This window comes from Danio aesculapii, chromosome 17 (genome assembly GCF_903798145.1).
Source record: "Danio aesculapii chromosome 17, fDanAes4.1, whole genome shotgun sequence".
In the NCBI taxonomy this organism is placed as follows: Eukaryota; Metazoa; Chordata; class Actinopteri; order Cypriniformes; family Danionidae; genus Danio; species Danio aesculapii.
In genome coordinates this window covers 28227117-28250983 of record NC_079451.1, presented here as the reverse complement: position 1 = coordinate 28250983, position 23867 = coordinate 28227117, and the positions used below count along the sequence as shown (strand labels likewise).

Sequence of the window (23867 nt, the reverse complement as noted above, 5' to 3'; positions counted from 1 at the left end):
TATATTTTAAAATACTAAGAAACACATTGGTACAGTTGCACTTAATGTGTACAAACAATTAAAGTAAAGAACAGAATGTACAGCAACAGAAACTCCCTCTTGATACACAAATCACCAGAGCAGCCTTTCAGATTGGCTGGCAATCAAGACAAACAGTATCCATGCAGATCTTAAATACTGAAACAATCCAAAAAGGTACGAGTTTGTCTGGATTTTTAATTTTATTATTGTTAAAGTTTAAAACACATATACAACAGAACACACAAATTGATTTATACACTTTTTTCTCCACAGGAACAGTAGCTACAATCCATTTCTATCTTTAAGACATCATAGCACTGTTGTCATATTTATATTATATCAGATTGTGCAAAAGATCTTCCTTAAAATAATACAGTGACAAGACAAACATCCAAACATGCTATTCCATTAATGCTAATGTATTTACAAACATGAACTAACAGTCAACAATAGTTCATCCATCTCTGTTAACGTTAGCAAAGACTATAGAATACACCTTAAAGGGACGTTCGTTAATAAAAATAGGTGTTTGTTGTCATTTTGTTTACTCAAAGTGCATTAACTAATGTTAACAAGCAAACTTTGCATTTATAAAACCATTAGCAAATGTTAAACTCTGATTAATAAATGCTGTACAATATTGTTCATTCGGAGTTCATGTAGTAAATACACTCATTAAATGGAATCTGTAAAGTGTGACCCCAAAAACAAGTATAAAAGCAGTTCCCTTATTAAAGTTATCACCATTACATGACAATATACTCTTCTTTTTTCCATGTGTGCTTGTCAGTTGTCGGAAACAAAATAAATAAACCAACGACAGGCCATAAAAAGGAATGAAAAATAATGAAGGTTTACAACAGGGGTGTACAAACTCGGTCCTGCAGGGCCGGTGTCCTGCAGATTTTACCTCTAACTTGCCTCAACACACCTGCAAAGATGTTTCTAGAAAGCCTAGTAAGAGTTTGATTAGCTAGCCCTGGTTAGAACTAAACTTTGCAGGACACCGGCCCTCCAGGACCGAGATTGAACATCTCTGGTGTACAACAAACTAAAACGAATCAATTAAAGGAAGCACTGAACTGAACGACATCTTAAAAATACAAAGAAATTAAAATAAAACCGTGTGTGTGTGTGTGTGTGTGTGTGTGTGTGTGTGTGTCTGGTTTCAAGTAGTAAAATGTGCAACTCTGCATTTCACCTCTAAGTGAAAAGTACTCACATTTTCACAAACAGCACTCCAAAATAAAATCATAATAAGCAATCATAAAAGGTTAATATGCTGTTCTAAATACTGTATATAAAATATGAAAGCCGTGTGTCCCTTTTGCTGAAAGAAATAAAATAAACAAACCCAGAACAAAGATTTTCACACATAGAGGGAACTGCACAAGTCAATAAATAGGCAGCTTTCAAATGATTAGCTTGTTATATTAAATGTCTTCTTTTTTTGGAAGAAAGAATGACTTGATCTGTTCTCTGTAGCTGTCGATAAACAATGAATGACCATGCAATAACTTTGAACTCGAATGTTATGGTTAAATGTGATTGGCTGCTGGTGTTAAAATGGAGGGGAACATTAAAACCCTGGCCTTCATGAAAGACAGGTCAGGGAGAAGTGAGATGACCTTTGCTGCTTCTTCACTCATGTCTTCATCTGTTTCTGGTTTCCTGTCAACACACACAGAAAGAATGAGAATTTACTCATTTATGGTCACACCCCATTTTAACCTTTTGAGCTGTGAACTAGCCGTTCATTTGAGCTCAGAAGGTCTAGGCATGTTAATAGTGTGTGTATTCATGCATGCATTTTTTCTAACCTGACTGCTGGTTTGGTTTTCTCTATAGACTCCATAAGTTTTGTAAATGCATCTGCAATGTTGCGACCAGTGGCGTTGTTCTCCATTTTAGCTGTAGTCAGTTCATATATCTCTGGATCAACACCTAAATGAACAGAAAATCTCTTTTTAAAATGTATATATGAAAGTTAAGACGGTTGAAAGTAGGATAACATGATATTCGAGATTATGTAGAAAACAAGAGAATCACTAAAACAGTGCATGAGATTAAAGGAAGAAAAGCAGAGATACTCACACAGGCAGTACTGTAATAAAGTCCAGAGAGTGGAAATCAGGGACAGAATGCTAGACTATGAAGAAATGCTAGAGACAATAAGCTTCCCAAAAGATTGATTTTGAAATAACAGATATAAGGGGAAAGTAAAAAAGAAAGGAGGTTTCACTGCACACCAGTCACTTCAATGAGACGAAGCCTTTCTGTTCTAACCTGGTAGCGGAGCGTCAGTTTCACTATCTGAGCTACATTCATCCACAGGCCCAAAATAGTCCAAATTTAATTTGGAGAATCCTCCATCTTGAGCTTCAAATGACAGCCACAGGTATGACAGCAGGACAGAGAGTGTTAGCATGTTAACAATATAATAACAATATTATATATACACTGTTCAACCGTTTGAGGTTTGTAAAAATGTTCTTAATATATTAATATTTTAGTTCAAATAGAAAGCATTTCATTAATTAAATGTGACATTAAAGACTTTTAAACAAAACAGTTAAATGAGGAATGTATGCGGTATTAATTATAGCATCTACAAAAAGAAAAAGAAACCGTACTGGGTTTGGGTATCACTTTATTTTGATGGTTCCTTAAACGCATTTTGTTGAATTTAGGTTACATTGCATCTACAAGCCATCTAATTCTCAATAGGTTGTAAGTAGGCCCACACGGAATCTGCGCGCGCAGAATTCCGCAGGTTCTCCGCAGATTTTTAGCCCATCATTAATTCTGTTTCTTTGCTTGAGTAAATGTGTGTGAATCTATATTTATTCAGCTTAATTACAGTAATATTATTGACGAATATGAAAATGTTCATCTGATTTATGTACAATGCAGTTTGTAAAGTAATATTTTCTGTCTTTTAGTAGAGATATTATATGAGAGATTTGCTTTGTTTACCAAATAAGTGAATCTAATTGGAATTGCATTTTAAACATTAAATAAAAGTTAATAAGATATTATTTTTATTTTACATATTAAGGTTTTAGTTACTACCAAAATAATTCCACAGAAATCCACCAATTTTTACCAAAATTCTCCACAGAAATAGCAAAAAACGTCCGCAGATTTCGTCTGGCCCTTGTTACAAGTAGACTGTCAGGTTGGCGTTAGGGTTAGTGTAAGTTGTCATGTATTTGCAAGGTTTCCTATAGTCAGTTAAATGTCTGTTGAAGAAGCAGTATCAGCAGATATTAAGCAGACAGTCTACTTATACTCAAATGAGAAGTACTTGTCATGTAATTGCAACGCAACTTTTAGTCAACAAAATGTGCACTAGAGACCATCAAAATAAAGTCTTACCAGTTTGTATTAAGATATAATAATTTGGCAACCAAGAAAATACATTTTATAAAAAATGTATGATTTTTTTGATCATTTTAAAAATATTTCCAACCCCAAACCTTTGAAATATAGTGTACAAGTAACATAAAATACAGATCAGAACCAGGAAACTTGTATAGGATCAACAGGGTTGGAAAAGACAAGAGATAGACAGAATAGAGAAACAGTCATACTGCAGTATAATATTTATTGAGAGAATAACAATTTGATGCAACATAACTGGAATAAATACTATCTAGAAAGAGAGCTCAAGGTCGTTAAAGGAATTTTCTACTTATATGTTTGTGGCAGAATGGTAATTACTAAAAATCATTGTTTTGTCCAACATTAAAAAAGTGCATTTTATCTAAGCAACTGCAACTGAAGAAAGCCTTAAAAGCTACCATTAAAAATATATGTATATATCTATGTATGCATGTATATACGGTGTTCAGCATAATTGAGTACACCCTATTTTGAAAATGAATATTTTTATCCATTATCAGTGAATATAGGCAATGTATTTTGGTGCATTTAAACAAAACAGATTTATTAAACGGATATATTTATTAAAATAATATTTTAGTCACCAAACAAATTGAAAGATAATACAATTAAATTTAAACAAAATTTTGCAAAAATAAAGTACAACCTACAAAATTTCAACTAAAAATTTCAATGTTTTTGCTTCTCTTGATTTTTCCTCTTTTTTTTATTATTATTTGTATTTAATATTTTTCTATAACATATAAATTTAGGTGTACTAGTTTTTGGACCGTTATCGTAAATTATTTTGTTAGATTAGCTCCAGATCTGGCTTCAGTACTGACTAATCTAATGTATTTGCACAAATATAATATTGTATAGCTTCCTATTAAAATATGAATTTAAAAGATAGATTTGTGAGGGGTGTACTTACAGTATATATGCTGAGCACTGTACATTACTAAGACAAACTAAGAACATTTAGCTTTTTTCCCCAAACAAAAATGAAGAAAAAGAAAGGACAAGCTGACTTTACTTTCTGTAGTAATCAACATAATGCCACAAAATCTATCAATTTCTAATACTGAACCAGAAGATAAAAGCAAAAATAGGTATATCACAGTTTGCAAGTTAAGTTGATCAAAAAGTGCATTCATGAATGCAGTTACAGTTACAGTCTGTTTTCAGACAGTAAGCAAAAAGCATTTCTCTGTTTATCAGAAGAAAAACAAACATCTACATTGACTGTAAACTAAAATGGCCCTTTAGCTAAACCTTCATGTTTTCAAAATAGCATCTCAGAGTTTCAATTGTATGTAAATCTTTGAAAATATGGTGGTATTTTCCCTGTAATTGTAGCCAAGGCGAGTTGTAAAATGGCCTCAAGCACCAGCAGTAAGGTCAGCAGAGTAAAAGCTCTTTTTTTTAGCAGCTGGTGCACAGGGACTTTATAATATGGCTGTATTTTAGACAACACAACTGAAAATGTATTGGATTAGGAGTATAGTTCGGTTTATCTCAAGTTTATCTTGCATACAATGGCAAGGTAATAAATCACAGTTGAAGCTGCACACTTATAGTCTGAGGTAGTAGATTCAGCATTTGTATGTATAGTGTGTATTGACATAAACCTGGACTTTCATAGTGCAGATTCAAGAACAAAGGGGGAGAAAGGGAAGATATGAACATTAACCGATGTATAATAGGGAAATTAAATTATTACTAATTTAGCAGTTTTACAAGAATTGATGGTGACATTTCGGATCGTTTTACTTATGGTAGTTCAGTGTTATGTTAAAGGCACAGTATGTAATTTTTACCACCAGAGGGCGCATATTTACAACAAACAAAGGCATATTTGACTGGTAAATGAGTGTGAAATCATATGTTCATTCATTCATTTTCTTTTTGGCTTAGTCCCTTTATTAATCAGGGGTCGCCACAGCAGAATGAATCGCCAACTTATCCAGCATGTGTTTCACGCAGCGGATGCTCTTCAAGCCACAACCCAGCACTGGGAAACACCAATAAACTCTCGCATTCACACCCACACATACATTACGACCAATTTAGCTTATTCAATTCATCTATAGCACATGTCTTTGGACTTGTGGGGGAAACCGGAGCACCCGGAGGAAACCCAGGCAAACACTGGGAGAACATGCAAACTTCACACAGAAATGCCAACTGACCCAGCCGGGGCTTGAACCAGTGACTGTGAGGCGACAGCACTACCCACTGCGCCTCCATGTCACCATAATGAAAGTTGTCATCTTAAATACATCCTATGAGACTCCATCAGATATTATGTCCATGAAACTTATTTTCATGGTAGTATGAGCAGTTTAAAGCTAAAAGCCTTCGCAGATGACCGCATTTGGTTCTTTAGGTCTTGATCACATGGAAGCAGTGCTGTATTATTATACTAAATACATTTTACAGTTACATTTTACTGTTATAATGCAGTCTAACAAAATGCACAGCATGTTACAGCATCTTTGGTGTTCCCCTGTTTTCTTTAAAACCAAACAGGAATTTGATTGTGTAAAATCATTAGCATGGACACACAATGCAACAGACCATATGACCAGTTAAAATGGCTAATTTCTCTGGATTTGAATATTTTTTCGAAACATCTGGGGTAATGTGAGTCCATAAGTCAGCAAAATATAAAGCACTGTTATAGTATTTTATAAATATTTTTACGAAAAAAATATTACATATTGTGCCTTTAAATCAACACTGATATAGCAAAAATCAATTGTCCTTTTCCAACAGTAAAACGAGTATGTTGACGTAAAACTGAAAGAATGACTTTACTGCTACATTAAAAATGTGCTGTTCAACAGAATTCTGCTAATTTACTTCTCATTTTTTTTAAAAAGGCCATTTCACACATGATCTCTTAGTGATCGTTTACTGCTAGTTTTCCAGAAAGTTTGGTATCTGTGAAAAGGGCTACTGAGTGGTGCAGAAAACAGTGAACAGAAATTTGAAAAACAGAAAGAAAAGAGTGCTGTGAGAGAAAGGAGGTGCTCAGAAACGTTTCAGTAAGAAAGCGAGGCAGCATCAGGAGTAGGATTTCTGCCGTGAGTGGCGAGTGGCTTTTTCTTGAACTCTAGAGAAGGAGGCACGGCGAAAAGACGTACCGTCAATACTAATGGCCAGTGAGTTCGCCACCTGCAGAACAACACAAGCAGTTTAGAAAGAACAGAATATTTTATTCAATTTACTTTCAGAGTGACAAAACATTCAAGGTATACAAAATGTTAGGGCTGGTACAATAAATTGAGGTCTTAGATTCAGAGTTTTTTCTTTTTTGTTTTGTTTGTTTCCTCTGGGTTTTCACCTTTAATGTATAGGACAGTAGAGATTATTGACAGGAAAGCTTGGGGAGCAGAGAGAGGGGAATGATCGGCATAGGACAGCAAGACGGTAATTGAACTTGGGTCGCCGTGAGCACCGGAGTGCATGTGTTGACGTACTAACCACTACACCACTGGTCGTCGACAAATTCCGATTTTTTAACAGCAGATGGTGCGCTACACTAGTTCTTAACCATTCACTCAAATGCTCAAAAAGGACGTGTGCTTGTTCATTCGGTACCTTGTTTTTACATTGTTTTCTATACATTGTTAAGCACCACAAACAGACACCACTGTGCGTACACTCATAGAAAGCAATGTTTACAATTCTAAAAGACGTGGCATGGAGTTTCACATCCAGTTTGTGATGAGCTTTACTTGTATATACGAAGAGTTCAGATGCAAATATCTCTAAATGCAGTCTAAAATGTTCACCTAAAATGAGCATTTTTTTCAGCCTCCTATGTTTAGGTTGAGTTATTTTACTTTAAAGACAATTAAAATAACTTATTCGTCACTATAAAAGTAAAATTACTGGGCTTACAAACAGGAGTCTGAGAAAAGACAAAAAACAAAACAAATTTTAGAAGAAAATTTCAAATAGCATTTAGAGGTTTTTGCATCTAAACTCTTCATTTATATATTTGTATATATATATATATATATATATATATATATATATATATATATATATATATATATATATATATATATATATATATATATATATATATATATATATATATATATATATATATATATATATGTATGTATGTATGTATGTATGTATGTATGTATGTATGTATGTATGTATGTATGTATGTGTGTATGTACAGCATAAATGTACAGCCCTTCATATATATATATGAAGGGCTGTCAAAATTAACGCGTTAACGCACGTGATTAATTTGAAATGTTTAACGTGCAAAGAAATGGCGAACAAAAAGAAAAACATCTGCATTTCGCGACTCGGGTGATCTGTTAATGTAATCAAAAATCTCTGCTTACATGGTAGACTCTTAATCAGTATTATCTTAATCATAAAAGCGGAGTAGGCTATTGGTGTCCATGTAAATGTAGTGAGTGAAAGTGCCAGATGAAGTCGCTAACTGTCAAAGACAGCCAATATCTCTGCCTACAAGTTGCTTCCATGAGCCCTCAAATGTTTCATTAAGTTTGATGTGCACATGTACGCATTGCTTTGCTAGTTTAAAATATAATCAAAATAAATGTATTATTTGTTAATCCACAATAGGCAAGCACATTTAAACCAAAAACATTTGACTTATTTTTCAGTGGCATGTCTGATTCATAGGTTACGTAAGGCTATTTTAATACAGATTTATGACTGTCTAGAAGTTTATTCAAGTAGTTGATAAGTCAGTTACAAAACAGTCATGGCACATCTCCCTAATGTAAAAATATATTAAATTATATATATATTTCATATAGTTTCGATACAGCTATGTGTTTGTTTGCACTTTTCACCTGAGTGCATAGAATATTTCCACTCTCCAGAGGAGCATAAGGGCAAAGTGCAGGGGAGGCTGGAGATTTTTGAGACTCTTTGGTGGGTTCCAGCATTCCCTGAGAAGAGGAGACAGATTTTGGTATTTTATTAAATTAGATTCTTTGAATTATTACTTTTTTTTTTTTTTTTTTTTCAAAAGATGTGTGCAATTGATAAGTGACAGTAAAGGTTTTTCCCTCTTTTGTCAGCTTATCATAAAAAGAGATAAATGAGTACATTAGATGATTTCTGGATGATAATAGGACACTGCTCTATAGTAATACTCTGTAGTGTGTGTGTGTGTGTGTGTGTGTGTGTGTGTGTGTGTGTGTGTGTGTGTGTGTGTGTGTGTGTGTGTGTGTGTGTGTGTGTGTGTGTGTGTATATCCACCAATCAGAACCTAGCATTCAACAGCTTCACAGTGTATACGTGTGTACTGTATGTGTTTTTGAACAGTAATATATGTTTTGTGGGGTTTAGGGTTTCACTCACCAGTCCGGCAGCAAACATAGGCACGATCAGTGGCTGGTTCTTGTCTCCAGTGAACAACTATAAGAGAAATTCAAAACCATAAACAAAAATTATCAAGTTATATCAATAAAAAAAAAACGTTTTGAAAAAGTCAGCACTAATCCCTGTCAGCATCTGGTTATTAATGCAGGGTAGAAATCTGAAAAACAGCTGAAATTAACAATATTGGATGCCTATAAGGTTTGCACTCTCAAGAACTTACAATATTCCTGATTCCTAGGCAATTCAGAAGAATTCTGTTGCTATGGGAGCCTGCCCACTTGAACTTAAGGCCGTGACTGCCGAGAATGTCCTGAAGGTGGCGCCACATGACCAATGCATTTCTGCAGAGAGAAAATACCTTCATAACAAGAATAGATTACCAAACTGAACACATGAGATATATTTAAAAACTAGAGCTCCTATATATAGAAGCTGCAAATTATGAAAAGGTAAAGAATAAAACATATAACTGAGATAAGGTTAACAGGTTTTGTCTCATACTAGTGAGAATATATTCTGAAAATTAACATATATAAAATTAATGAATCCTGCAATTATATTCTGAAAACAAGTGCAAAAATCATATTTATAAGCAAACATTAACAAAGATGTGCATACTCCTGTGCAAAAAAGGAGCTGCTTGGATCACTTTGCTCCTGAGGATCCTGAGCCGGCAGGAATTTGTGGAGAGGCAAGACCTCAGTGACCTCGCTGACCTCAGCATGGACATCTAAAGGGAAGGCGGTTGTGAAGAGATGCTGTACTTTGCAGCTGAAATCAACCTGAGAATGATGGAAAACACAGGGCGCAGTTGGAGAAATGTTTGGTGTCGGTCAGATTAAAATGTTAATTGGTTGACAGATAAAGGGGCAATTTGCAGATCTCAGATAAATTAACTTATTGCTCCCATTATGCACACACAACATAAAAACGTGGGAATGTGACTCAATGTCCTGAGGTATTTTAATGTTCTCATGACAAATTCAAACATTCCTTTAGCTTTCCCAGCAAAAAAGTTCTTCCCATTAAAAGTGCACAGGTTTCTACAGACAACCTAGGAATTAATGGAGATCTTTTTTGAGTTTCAAAATTAATGAAATTTGAGTTTCATTCAAAGTGTTTACAAATTGATAACCAAAATAGCAATGAATGAATCACAAATCTGACATATATCTCCTTCAACTCAATTCCCAAACTGTGCTTTTTGTTGAAGTTATATATAAGAAATTTAATCCTATCCTACTCTTTAAAAACACACAAAAACAACAGAACGTACTTTTACATTACTTTCCTTAAAAACCAACAAAGACATTTGATAAAAAATTTTAAGTGACTTAAAGGTGCAGTAGGTGATCGTCTTCGGAAAGATTTAATGTTGTGCTGGTTGAAAGTATCTTCACATTCCAATAGTACTAATTAAAGTTAATAATCTAAATGTATTTATGTGTATTTTTATATTCTGGATGAGGCATAAGACAAAAAAAAAATTTTCATTTAATTAAAATTTGTCGGGCCGACAATTCCCATTGTTCTGATAAGTTGCCCAAACTGTCTGTCAACAAATGTAGATTTGTACATCTGCAGCTGTTCACCCAGATCCATCGTTTGCTGCACTCACATGCACATGAGAGAGTGACAGCGGTAAAAGCAAATGCTGAATCAAAACTTGTTCAAATCCTAAACCAATATTGGAGTTACTTTTGCACACTGGAGGAAGGATGACACCATGGCTGAAGTATTTCTTTAAAACAGGTAATATTACGATTTAAAACTATTTTAGTCCCACAAAGCAGATGTAGATTGTTTTGTCTTTAGAATGGATTATATGCACAGAAGTGTTGCTCAGCCACTGAAATATTACGTTGAAAGATTGATTTTCAATTTCATAGTGGACCTTTTACAGCATCGATAATGTAGATTTTGATTTAGTTTAACAACAAAACACAAGTGAATAGCGCTATTCCACCTAGCCTGCTTTACTGAGGTGGAGCTGGTTTTATATTCACATCGCATTGGTTCGTTTTTGAACAATGACAATCTGTGACGCGCTCCCTATATTGCTATTATTATACACCATGCTACTTTGAATATTCGGTCTGAAACAGCATGTAAGAACGGCTTAGTAATAAGTGTAATTCCTGCGCCGGCCAACCACTAAGTATACAGTAGTCGCTTTAGGACAAAGTGCGTGAGAGTGAGGCCAGCGATCTTTGCATGCATGAAATATTGCACATTATGTTAAGTTTTGCTTGCTAAACAACTGAAAACGTGCTAGATGTAATACAGTTGTTCCTTCAGAATTGTAGTATTATAAAGTACTATAAAGTTTTCTAACTAGTGAATGACATGATCTAGTGGCCTGTGTCATCTTTAATGTGTGTGTTTGTGATTTCAGGAGGCGTGGCTTTGGATGGCAGGGGAGGAATTGTGCTTCAAAGGATATTATGCATACAAATAGCATTTAGGCAGATCACCTACTGCACCTTTAAGTTTATAATATATTACTTATTTCACAACACTGAACAAAAGTATGCCATGATGATTGACATCAGAACCACTCACAGTGTTACTCTTGATGTCTTCACTAGAGGGTGCTGATGAGGTCTCAACCTCTTGTTCTTTTTTACCGGCGTAGGAGCTCTGTTCCTCCCCAAATGTGGCCCATGAATCCTGATCCCCTTTTGGGCCTTCATGTGGAGCAAATGCAGCCCAACTGTCATCCTCTCCCCCTGCTGCACCTTCAAATGGAGCTGAACTAAAGTCAGCAAAACTGTCACTGGGAGGCAACTCAGAGCAAAAGCCTCCTTCTTCACCTGCTATTTCCTCAGCCAGCTCATCTTCCTCCTTGAAGTCCTTCAGGGTGTCAGTGTCACCTAAATCATCGTCTGTAGAGCACCTAGACATTGCCGTGACAAATTCAGGAAGCCCTTCCTGGGTTATAGATTCAGTCCGACTGAAGTCTGCGAAACCCTGAGTTGCATCTCTGAAATCGCAGAAATCCTCGTCAGCTGTGGGGTCTGCGAGTGTCTCAACGTCAGCATCTATTCCCACCTCTGAGTTTGCAGATGATCCATGAATTTCCCTTGCGTCTCCACTCGGCTGCGTGTCAGAGATTAGATCCGCATCCACTGAGGAAACAGTTTCAGCTTCAGCTTTGTCAACATGGTCCATAGACTCATCTAGATAGACTGCATCAAAACAAACAACAAAGTTCTCGCTTTGTTCCTGCTCACCTTCAACCTCTTGTGCATCGCTACAGGATGAAAGACACTGGGAGTCGCCACATATCTCCAGCCCTGCTTCCGTTTCTCTGAGTTCACATGCTTCAGTATGAGATGAGTGATTGTTCGAGTCTGGCAGCTTGTCTGTTATGCGGCTTCTGTCTAAAACATCAGCTATACTGGCATCCGGTCCAGAGTTTACCTCAGTGTGTGTGCTTTGCAAACAGTTATGAAGAGACTGGTCCAGGTCTGAATTTGAACAAGACTCACTGTAGCCATTACTGAGGCTGTGTTCATAACCCGTGCTGCTGTTTTGGACATCAGGGCCCATCGAGAGAGAGTTCTGGTCAGATCTATCTGAAAGCTCCACCTGCAGGTCAGAGGATGTCATGCCATTTGTGAGAATCCCTGATGATTCTGTCTCAGCTATTTCAAAGCTGCTGATTGATTCGGTTTCTCTCTCTTTCTCATTCGTCCATCCATTGTTCTCTGAAACGATGATATTCTGTGTGCATTTGATGATCAGGTCAGGTGGGGAGTCTTCCAGTGCATTTGATTGGTCGTATGTTGTGGGCGTGTCAAGCTCAGACAAGCTGAAACTGGATGACACTCCTCCTCCGTCAAAACCTCCGAACTCACCAAACTCGTCCTCCTCTTCTTCCTCTCCAGCCTCATCTAGCGGTGGTGGAGAGGAAGAGTACAGACGGACAACATCGGGCTCCATGGTCCACTTCCACCACCTGTGGCCACATGCACACACACTCCCCTAGAAGGAAAAATAAGAGAACAATTATAGAAAACAAGTATAGAAAACCAATTTGCATACCATCCGTCCTAAATAGTATTTGAAAATAGAATTAGTGTGTCCAAAATTGTAGTATGTTGAAAAGGGTATGCCAAAGGTTCTCGGATGGTTTAGTATTTCCGGTAAAAATCCAAAGTGTAGAACCGTCCATACCCTAACCGCTGGTATTGCCTACAATACATTGCTACTTGGAGGTGAATTCGATTAGAACTACAAACGCTGGTGAAAAAGTGTAAATAAACTACAAACATGGTGGACGTGCGAGACCAACCGTCAAGTAGAGAGGCTTCAGTAAAGATGTTTGTATGTAGGCATGTGACGATAACCGTTTTGAAGGTATACCGAGGTTTGGAAAAGTCAAGGTTTTAAAACCGTCAACATTTTCTGTTATACCGTTCCTAAGGTGTGTGTACAATTTTTTATTTACTTTTTTTTTTTAGAACAACAGTATCTCCAGCAGCAAAGACCTTCAAAGATGCCATTTTAAGTTGTAAAGAAATAGGTGTTTAGTGAATTTGAATTATTCAACTTGACATGTTTACTGCTCCAAAATATTTTAAATATTTCTCAAAATAAAATATATTCAAAATATATTGTGTTCAAAAGGGAAAAAAATGTTGTTTTTTACCCAGACATTTAAAAAGAATATATTTTAGAGCAGTAATCACAATACCGTCAGAATCTTATACCGACCCATGCCTATTTGTATGACTGTTAATTAACATATAGCCAATTGGAAAATATTTAAATTATGTTTTCTGTGTTATACTTCATCTGCAACAACAATAAAGGCTTGTTTGGACATTAACATCTGAATGCATAATTATCCAAAGACCTGAGGAGATTTTTCTGCATGAATGATTCGTGAATGGGATTCTACTGCTGCTGCATCTCCAATAAATATTGAAGACGTGGATGATTGACAGGGCTCATAACCAAGCAACACAACGATCTGTTAACGAGGAAGAAGTATGTCCCAAAGCTTGCATACTCTTCTGTTACACACTCAAAAGTATATAATTTTCCTTTACACAAAAAAAGTACATACTTTTAGCTTTTAGGGTGTAGTGTAAGTATGTGAATAGGGATGCAGCACTGATGATGTTTTTTAATAATATTACTGCTCAAAACTTCAGCAAAATATTATGAAATATTGAGACTGATCTCACCTTAACACCTTTTGCATTATAATGTTCTAGCATTATGTCTTAAGTATACAGTGGTATGCACACAGAGGCAAATTATATAAGCACAAACTGTGCAGGAGTGTACAGCTTGCTTTATTAGTACATATTTCATGTCTTTCAAAGCCATTAATACAACAACAAATTCACTATCACCAGTATTTTTTCAAACAGTTTTAGAAGGGACCTATTATGGCCCTTTTTACAAAGTGTAGTAGGCATGGGCTGGTATAAGATTCTGACGCTATGATAACCTTGGATAATAATATCATGGTATCACCGTATTGTAATTACTGCTCTAAAATATATTCTTTTTAAATGTCTGGGTAAAAAACAAAACTTTTTTCCCCTTTAAACACAATAAATTTTATATTAAGAAACATTTAGATTATTTTTGAGCAGGAAACATGTCCTGCTAAATAATTCAAATCAATCATGGACCTCTGCTGTCTTCATTAGTTTCAAAAGATTTCTTTACAATTTAAAACGCCATCTTTGGATGTCTTTTTTGCTGGAGATACTGTTGTCCTAAAACAGTAAAAAACAACAACTTGCATTTCCTTTCAAAAGAGGGCGGAGCTACAAATGCCTGTGTGTCAGCATAGTGACAGATTCACAAACAAGACTAACGCCCTATGTTAATAAGGGAGAGATTGTCACTAATGAGCAGGGCTTTACCCCTCTGACGAAATGTACAAAAAGAGAAATGTCAACAAGGTGTTTCTAAAGATTTTTTTGAAGTGTAATTATAAAAAAATTATACATTTAATTAGTAATACATTTTTACCTTTAGAAGCTGGTTACTATGCATAGGACGATAACCATTTTCAAGGTATACCACGGTTTGGAAAAGTCACGGTTTTAAAACCACCTACATTTTCTGTTCCTACATTCCTATATGTAAGATTTTTTTTATGTTTCTTTTTTCTTTTTAGGACAACGGTATCTCCAGCAGAAAAGATATCCAAGGATGACATTTTAAATTGTAAAGAAATCTTTGTTTTAGAAACTAATGAAGACAGCAGAAGTCAATGATTCATTCAAATTATTTAGCAGGACATGTTTACTGTTTCAAAATATTTTAAAAGCTTCCCAAATTAATATATATTGTGTTCAATTGGGGGAAAGTTGTTTTTTTTACCCAGATATTTTAAAAGAATATATTTTAGAGCAGTAATCACAATATCGTGAAACTGTGATATTTTTATGCAAGGTTGTCATACCATCAGAATCATATACCGACACAACTGTATTTCAACCCCTTATAAAAGTGATTTTTGCATAGTATGTCTCCTTTAACTTTATAATTTTCCTTTGTTTAGCATTGTGTTTAATTTCCTCATTGAGAATTTACTACATATTTATTAATGGTGCACTTATCACTTGTAGTATATTTTATGACTGAGCTTTTGTATAACCAAGGGTAATACAAAGAAAAAAACATGTGACAAGCTTCAGGCTAAAGTCAGCACTGCTAGATCAGAGAGCAGTCTATTCATTATTTACCAGCACTTTAAATGTAACCCCACTTTCATGGGCTCAATCTAGGGCATGGTTTAAAGAAAGTAGCTGAGAGCAACAACACTCTCTAGACTGTTTGCATGAAGCAAAATCGCCTATAATAATTACATAATCTTCCTCTGTCTAAAGATCTGACAATATTTCATGGTGGTTAAAGTAACACAAGCTACTAATATTTAACCATTTATTTGTAGACCCATAGAGTACAACAGTGGTTCAACCTGAAAAACTAATCTAAAATAGTGGATACATGCAAATTCCCTTACTAGTTTCACATTGGTTAATGTTTCCTTGATTATGAAAGTTTCTGTCAAGCAGCAAAAGCCTGCACTATTTTGCAAAGCTAGTAGATCTACCTCAGTTTAAAACAAAACAATAATCAAGTGACAGCTGAATGATAAATTTAGAGTTCAAGATAACACTTGTAGAACATTACCCTCTCACAGAGCCAGCACTGATATTAATGATGCATCATGTTGATATAATAGACGCTGTTTGTAATCTGACTGATGAAGTAAATTTGGCCACAAAGTAATATTCATAGATTACAACTGAAATAGAAACGCTATGAAACATTATTACAACTTAAACTAACAGTTCTACTTTAAGATGTTTGCAATACCATTTCAAATGATGTATTTATTGTTGTGTTGACTGTTTATAGGGATGCACAATATCGACGATCATATCAGTATTGAACATTGGTTTATTTTTAATGTATCAGCTGTATTTGTTTGCATTGTTTTTTCAATCAGGCTCAGAATTGATTTTAATCAAGATTTGCATTTAACAGCCTACATATCAGTTATTAAATTCCAAATATGGTCAGTAATAAGTATAAACATATATTTGCGTATTGTTAAATCTGTTTATTACTTTTTTGAAAATATAATATGTTTTCTCAGGCATTTTTGATGAACAAAATCACGTATTTGAACTATAAACCCTTTCGCTAACATTGTAAAATGCCTTCACTATCACTTTTGATCAATTTCAGTGCATCCTTGTAATCGTTTAATTTCATTCAGTTCTAAAGAAAATCATTCCTGACCCTGAACTTTTGAATGTGCTCCAGCATTTGAGTATGTGTTAACTTATGTTTAAACAGGCTACACACTTTTACATTTGTACTGCACAGAAGCTCTTTGATTCTAGATAACCACACTCTGAAAAGTCAGTTACGCAAGCACACAATTACACTGATGCGAATTTGAATGAATATGATTTGAAATATTTTGCCTACTAGCCAACATGCAGGAGTATTTTGTTTGCCTCAAGCAAACAGACAAGCCATGCTCATAAACACACGCACACACTGTGTAAACTTTGATATGTCCTCTTTGAAGGGAGTGTAAACTGATGAGGAAACCCAATCCAGTTCCTTTGTGCTCTCAGACAAACAGCACAGACTAAGAGCAGGAGCCCAAACACAGAGAGACAAAAAATGCAAACCTCAACTGCCTAAATAAAATTGTCAGGACTCCAATTTAGCCAGTATAATGCCAAAAAGGGCCTTTATTCCTCTGATAGAAAACAGTTATAGTCTTGTCCAGAGCAATCTACAAAACCTGTTGGGGGGTATATTATCTACCCCATGATCAAACTGGAAGGACTGCTGTGGTGATCAAACCTGATATGCAACAGTCTGTGTCTGTTTGGAACTGAAACACTAAATTGTTTATGTTAAACATAAGGTTGCTCAAAAAAGTCCTATAATTGCCATGTCACTGAAGGAATTTTTAAAGAATGTTTTATTTTTTAAATAATAATAATAATAATAATAATAATAATAATAATAATAATAATAATAATAATAATAATAATAATAATAATAATTTCTTTTATAAATAAGAAACAATTGCATACTCTATTCTAATGTTTTTTAATTTATTAATACCAATGATTTTGCAAATTTTAGATTATGCATTACATTGTGAATGCTGTTTTATTAGTGATTGCTTGCTTTATTATGGTAAAGGACAGTTCACACCAAAGACAATAACTATTGTAACAATAATGAAAATTGTTGTAAATATAAAATAATAACAGAGTCATTTCACAACAATAACACCACAAAGAAATTATGCTGTTGGAATTATATACATACACATATATATATGTGTGTGTGTTAGGGCTGTGCGATAACACGATATTTGATCGTGGACGATCAAAATTACTGCACGATCCACTTTTTCGGAAGAATCGTTGTATCGCCATATAAAGTGCACAACACGTCATATCCTTTGCAGTTCGATAGACAGAGTCGGTGACAATGGAGGGAAACACAGAGTTGGTTCCTAAAAAAAATTCAACTTCTGTAATATGGAAATGGTTTGGATTTTTGCTAACAGACACAGCGCAAATAACAGTTAATTGCAAATGTTGCAATGATAAGATTCGCACGGCGGATAGCAACACAACGAACCTTTTTAACCACCTCAAGAGAAAGCACCCGAAAGAATATGCGGAGAGTCAAATTTTAAAAGGACCCCACGCGAGTACATCACCAGGTACAACCAAGCAGCCAGAAACGACAAGGCTTAAACAAACAACTCTAACGAAAGAAACATATCACAAAGGAACTCCGTATGAGAGAACGAGCAAGCGCTGGAAAGACGTAACTGATGCCGTGACATTTTACCTGACCAAAGACATGATTCCTATAAAGACTGTGGAAAATGAGGGCTTTAAAAGATTGTTCAAAGTCGTAGATCCACGTTACGAAATACCCAGCCGCAAATATTTTTCCTCCACTGCCATTCCACAGCTTTATTCAGAGTGCCGCAGCAAGATTCAAAATAAAATTCAAAACGTAAAGTTTTTCGCTACAACGGCTGATTTAACAAAAATCTATGGAACTTAACAGAGTACAAAAGGTAGTTTACTCTTTGTATGTTTATTTTTCTTTTCTAAGCCAATGCTTATTTTGGGAGTTATGCTAAAGTCTGTGCACTTGCATTGACAGTTATATTTTTATTTAAACTTTATTTAACTTTTTAAAAAAATAAGCCATTTACATTTTTTAAGGTGTTGCTGAGGATCTATGTCTAATAAGCTGATTTGTTAGATTTGTTAAACAAATGTTCATTTTGATGGTACAGTAATTGTAATGCAAGTCTTGTTGAATGTTCTTTCTTTGCAGAATAGCACTTGCATTAAATCTTCACTTGATTAAAATATTCTTATACATACATACTAAGAGTATATTTTTATATGGGGACATTAGTTTGGTTTTATTGTACCTTTGTAATTTGCAAAATATTCTTAAAAAACCAACTTAAAAAAAAAAAAATCGGGATAAAAATCGTGAATCGTGATTTCCCCAGAAAAAATCGGGATATGATATTTTTTACATATCGCCCACCCCTAGTGTGTGTGTATTTTTTTTTTGTTCCAGCTAATGAACGATAAAACATTGACAGCTAGTCTGAATCCATTGAAAGTGAGAGATGATAAAATTTCAGCACATGCTATAAATAACCGGATTGCCATCATCCTCTAGTGTGGACACAAATATAGTTATCGTTGTGGGTATCTTTATGGTTATTAGACTTGGTGTGAACCAGTCGATTCAAAACTAAAAGCATCAGCAAAGGCTGAAACATATTTTTAAAAATTAGGATTGACTCTTGACTCTTGTTAACTGACTGACTCCACAAACACACTCAAAAGCAGACTTCTCATTGTTAGGATAACGTATAGCATGCTACGTTCAATGTGTCCCGAAATCAGCTCAAAATTTCACAATGTCTAAAAATCCTCTGACTGGAATCATCTGCTTCTAAAACAAATTCAGTCTGTGGCCATTTTAGGAGATTCTGTAAAAAAAAATTGCGAATTCAGACTGCCAAAACCCTTGCCAACTAGCACTGAATTCTCCAGATGGTAAATCTGAGGTTGAGTTGTGTAGTTTTTTCCAGCCTGAAGGAAAGCTCTTTCAAAGCAGAATCATTCCTTTACGGATTTCGCTCTGTGGACTGGGGCACTGTTATGCTGAAATAAAAAGGGCTCCCCACAAACTTTTTCAAGAAGCATGCAATAATCCAAAAAAAGAAAAATTGAACTGAAAATCCTTTCAGAATAGAAATCAAACCGTACACAACATAGTCATCTGAGCACGTGCAGTGTTGTGTAGCAATCATCAGGCACTAGAGTTCAGAGTGCATTTGATTTGTGGATTGACTGCAAAGTTTATCAAAGTTGGCCCATGGTAACCTTTGATTTGGCCCACCATCCTATCTGACAATGGTTTAGAGATTGTCATTTCAATTTTAATGTAACCTTTTATTTGTTTATTTTATTGTTAAGCTACAAAAAAGCCGTCTAAAATGAAACATTTCAATTTAAATGGTGTAAATGTATCAGATTTTGTTTAAATGTACATACGACAGATAGAGGATAATGCAGAGACTTTGGTGAGTGAATCAAGGCAAAGACAGCTTCTGCTTGACTAATCCAGCATTGAACGCCACTGTGTTATAAATGTGATTGTTTATGATTGTATTGCAATAAGTTATAATTAAAAAAAAGTTATACTGCATTAGATAGTACGATTAAAAGTAATGTCTTCTATTCATTTTTTTTATATTATGAAATGAATTAAGAAATTACACATGGCAATTTTAATGTAAAATAATTTGGTATATTCATCTGTGGCCCATGGGTGACGCAGTGGTGCAGTAGGTAGTGTTGCCTCACAGCAAAAAGGTGGCTGGTTCGAACCTCGGCTGGGTCAGTTGGCGTTTCTGTTTGGAGTTTGCATGTTCTCCCTGCGTTCGCATGGGTTTCCTCCAGGTGCTCCGGTTTCCCCCTGTGGGTTTTCCCCCACAGTCCAAAGACATGCGGTACAGGTGAATTGGGAAGGCTAAATTGTCCGTAGTGTATGAGTGTGAGTGAGTGTATGGATGTTTCCCAGAGATGGGTTGCGGTTGAAAAGGGCATTCGCTGCGTAAAAACGTGCTGGATAAGTTGGTTCATTCCGCTGTGGCGACCCCTGATTAATAAAGGGACTAAGCCGAAAACAAAATGAATGAATGAATGAATGAATCTTTTGCCCACAGCAATCAATGATATTTGGTTTTTGGCCCTTCATGCCAAAAAATTTGGCCACCCCTGGTTTAAAGCATCCAGGTGCAAGAGCATATAACATGTGTAGCTTCGATAAAGATAAACTGTATTTAATTAAAGAGAAAAGATAAGGTGTTATTCTAGATTTGGTTAATCAGTTTTCTGTAGCCAAATACTATTAAACTCCCCACAAAAAAAACATAAAGGACTTGTTTTTGTCTGTATGTATATATATATATATATATGTATATATATATATATATATATATATATATATATATATATATATATATATATATCTCCATTGTATTGTCTATGCATTATAATTTGTTTATTATATTTTAATCACTCTCCAATAATCAATTCTTTTAGAACTGAGCAATTCAAGTCAACTAGTGGAATTGATTTTATATTGCTCAAATACAAAATGTTGCAATGTCAGTTTTTCTCAATATCAATACTACATAATTACCTACTGTACATACTACATACTTTTGTAACAATAGTAAACATCCACACAGAAATCACCACAATCACCAAATGCACCAAGTAGATTTTACACCTATTTTTAGCCATATAATTTATTGTAGTGCTATAGGCTAACTCAAGATCCTATTTCATCTCATCTGTGCATATGTAGAAAGCCAATTAGGCCATGCATATACAAATGTTTACAAATGCACAGTCAATGACAACCCTATAGGCATTGCCACCAGGCAAACAACTGACAAAACACAAACACCACAATAATGCAAATCAGGCGACTTTACCTTCCTGCTTCATTTGTAAATACAGAAATATTCTGATTATAATTTCTATGAAAAATACGAAAATCAGACAGTACATAGAGCATTTTACCTTAAGCAAAATAACAAATTAGCTGTTTATGGAAATGAAAAATGCAATGTAAGCTAAACATGACAGCCTGTTGTATCATTCACGGCCAGCAGTCACTGCATCATTTCGCAATACAATGGAGCATCCTATGTGTTTCTAAAGTCATACATGTTTGAATAAGATGAAATATAAGAGCAGTTATTCTTAATATAAAGACCTGTAAATAATGAGCTGGTCTAGAGGAAGTATTCTGAGCGAGCTGTCACCTCTGTTATGGTTTCATGCCACGAGACGACTGTCATCAGCCGGTGTGCTCTCTAATCCACTCAACGCCTAAGAACAACATGTCTGGGTGCTGAACTGTCTAAGTTAATACTGTCATTGACGTTGTTTTTAAAATTGGTTGTTAGACACTCTTGTTCTGAACCCTTAGTGATCTGACAAAGGCGAGAGCAGCACATTATTTACATTCTTACCTTCTCCTATCCGCTATGGACGATCATGATGACGGACACTGAACCTTCAGTGAGAGGACAAGTCTCGTCTCGTCTCGTCTCGTCCAGGTAAAGTTAAACCGGCCCACACTGCCAGTTTCTGCGCTCATCCGGAGTTCCGTGTCCAACAATATGCAACCGGAGACCCGGACCTTTATTATCACTCCGTCAGATCGCAAACAGTGATCTACTGCCCCACAGCGGCACGGAGCGCTACAACACTACGTCATGATGAAAACAAATCAGATACCATTCTTCACTCTCAATTTCTTCTCTATTATATATCTATCTTCAGATCAGATGACCTACTGATATCGCCTTAAGTTTTGTTTGATTTCTGTTGTTTTATTTCCTATTGTTTATCTTTGTTTCATTCTTTATTGGCACCATAGTAAATAATCTAATGATTATTATTATAAATGATATGTACCAAATGTACATTTCTGTTTTACAATAAATGTTTTAAAAAAAGTTAAATAAACAGATATTTTATTAGTTAGACAACTTCTAAATTTAAATGGTCATTTCTTATCTTACAGTGAATTTTTTGATAAATTTGGTTTTAGGAATATGCTACTGTATTTGATGCCATACCTCAACAACATCTTTATTTAATAAAAAAGTATGAAAATGAGTCTTTAGAAGGAAAATATGTTAAAGAAAACCTTTTTTAGAAGACCTTGATATCATCAAACAAAGTTATACTAATAAATATATTAGAAATATTATAACAGGTGATCCAGTTATATATAAAAACTTAAAATGGACCAATGTATTTATGAATATAAATTATAAAATGATTCTAAAATATATATTTATAAATAGAAAATAAAAGTTAAAGAATTTACATTTAAAATTTTACATTGTACATTGCTCAGCATAAGTACACCCCTCACAAATCAATATTTTAAATTCATATTTTTAATAGGAAGCTATACAATATTAGATTTGTGCCTATACATTAGATTAGCCAGAACTGAAGCCAGATCTGGAACTTATCTAACAAAACAACTTACAATAACAGTCCAAAAATAGTACACCCAAATTTATATGTTATAGTAAAATATTAAATAAAAATTTAAATCTGTTTTGTACAAAATGCACCAAAATACATTGCCTATATCCACTGAGAAATGTATCAAAATATTATATTTTTTATTATATTATATTTTCAAAATGGGGTGTACTCAATTATGCCGAGCACTGTATATATGCAGTTAAAGAGACTAAGGACTGCACAAGTTTGGAGAACATTGTTAATAAAAAAGCAATGAAGACTTATAATATTCTTCAGGAATATAAGATTGTATGTACACTCTGGCATGTGAATTTTTGTATATTACTGTATAGTTCTGTATTTTTGTTAATAAAAATAGAATAATACTTCATGGACTAAAGATGTTTTGCCAGACAACTAATCTATTTCAGCTACAAAGCATGTTTGCTCAATAAAAAAAAGATAAAAAATGCTAAAGCTCAGAATTGCAGCCTGTGTGTAAGTGATAAAATAAAATTTCAAAATGTTATATATTTATTAAAACTTCATTCATTTTCTTTTCGACTCCGTCACTTTTTTAACCAGGGGTCGTCACAGCAGAATGAACTGCCAACTGTTCCGGCATATGGTTTACAAATTACATTACATTAAATTACATTTAAAATAATTATATTCACTAACCGTTATAGTTTTGTTATTAATGATAAAAATAGTTGCACTAAAAATACTACTAATAGTTAGCTATATTTAACTAAAAAACATTTAAATACTGAACATACTAAATTTCTCAACAAACAAAATGTTGACTCTTTTACAGCCAAAAGAAAATGAATTGTATTACCGTTTTTTCTTTTCATTATTCATATTATTTATTTTATTTTATGCTTGTAAAAAATGTTGATCCCCATTATATTATTATTAGTAAAAATGAATCTGCAATAAACAAAT

The 23867-nt window shown here is 34.6% G+C and overlaps 1 protein-coding gene across 3 annotated transcripts; it reads right to left on the bottom strand.

Annotated features, from left to right (window-relative positions):
* Positions 1-46: 46 nt before the first annotated feature.
* aftphb (aftiphilin b) lies at positions 47-22084 on the bottom strand. Of its 3 annotated transcripts, XM_056476999.1 has the most exons (11): positions 21905-22084; positions 12027-12780; positions 11356-11921; positions 9412-9575; positions 9014-9134; positions 8773-8829; positions 8259-8357; positions 6555-6585; positions 2308-2400; positions 1842-1965; positions 47-1692 (listed from the first exon to the last, which is right to left on the bottom strand). In XM_056476999.1, the coding sequence occupies exons 2-11, from the start codon at positions 12736-12738 to the stop codon at positions 1560-1562; spliced, it is 2100 nt and encodes a 699-aa protein (XP_056332974.1). In that variant the 5' UTR covers positions 12739-12780; positions 21905-22084; the 3' UTR covers positions 47-1559. The 3 variants fall into 3 exon arrangements, with proteins under 3 accessions (XP_056332974.1, XP_056332972.1, XP_056332973.1); XM_056476997.1 differs by having other exon boundaries at positions 11356-12780; XM_056476998.1 differs by lacking the exon at positions 2308-2400 and having other exon boundaries at positions 49-1692; positions 11356-12780.
* Between the last annotated feature and the right edge of the window lie 1783 nt (positions 22085-23867).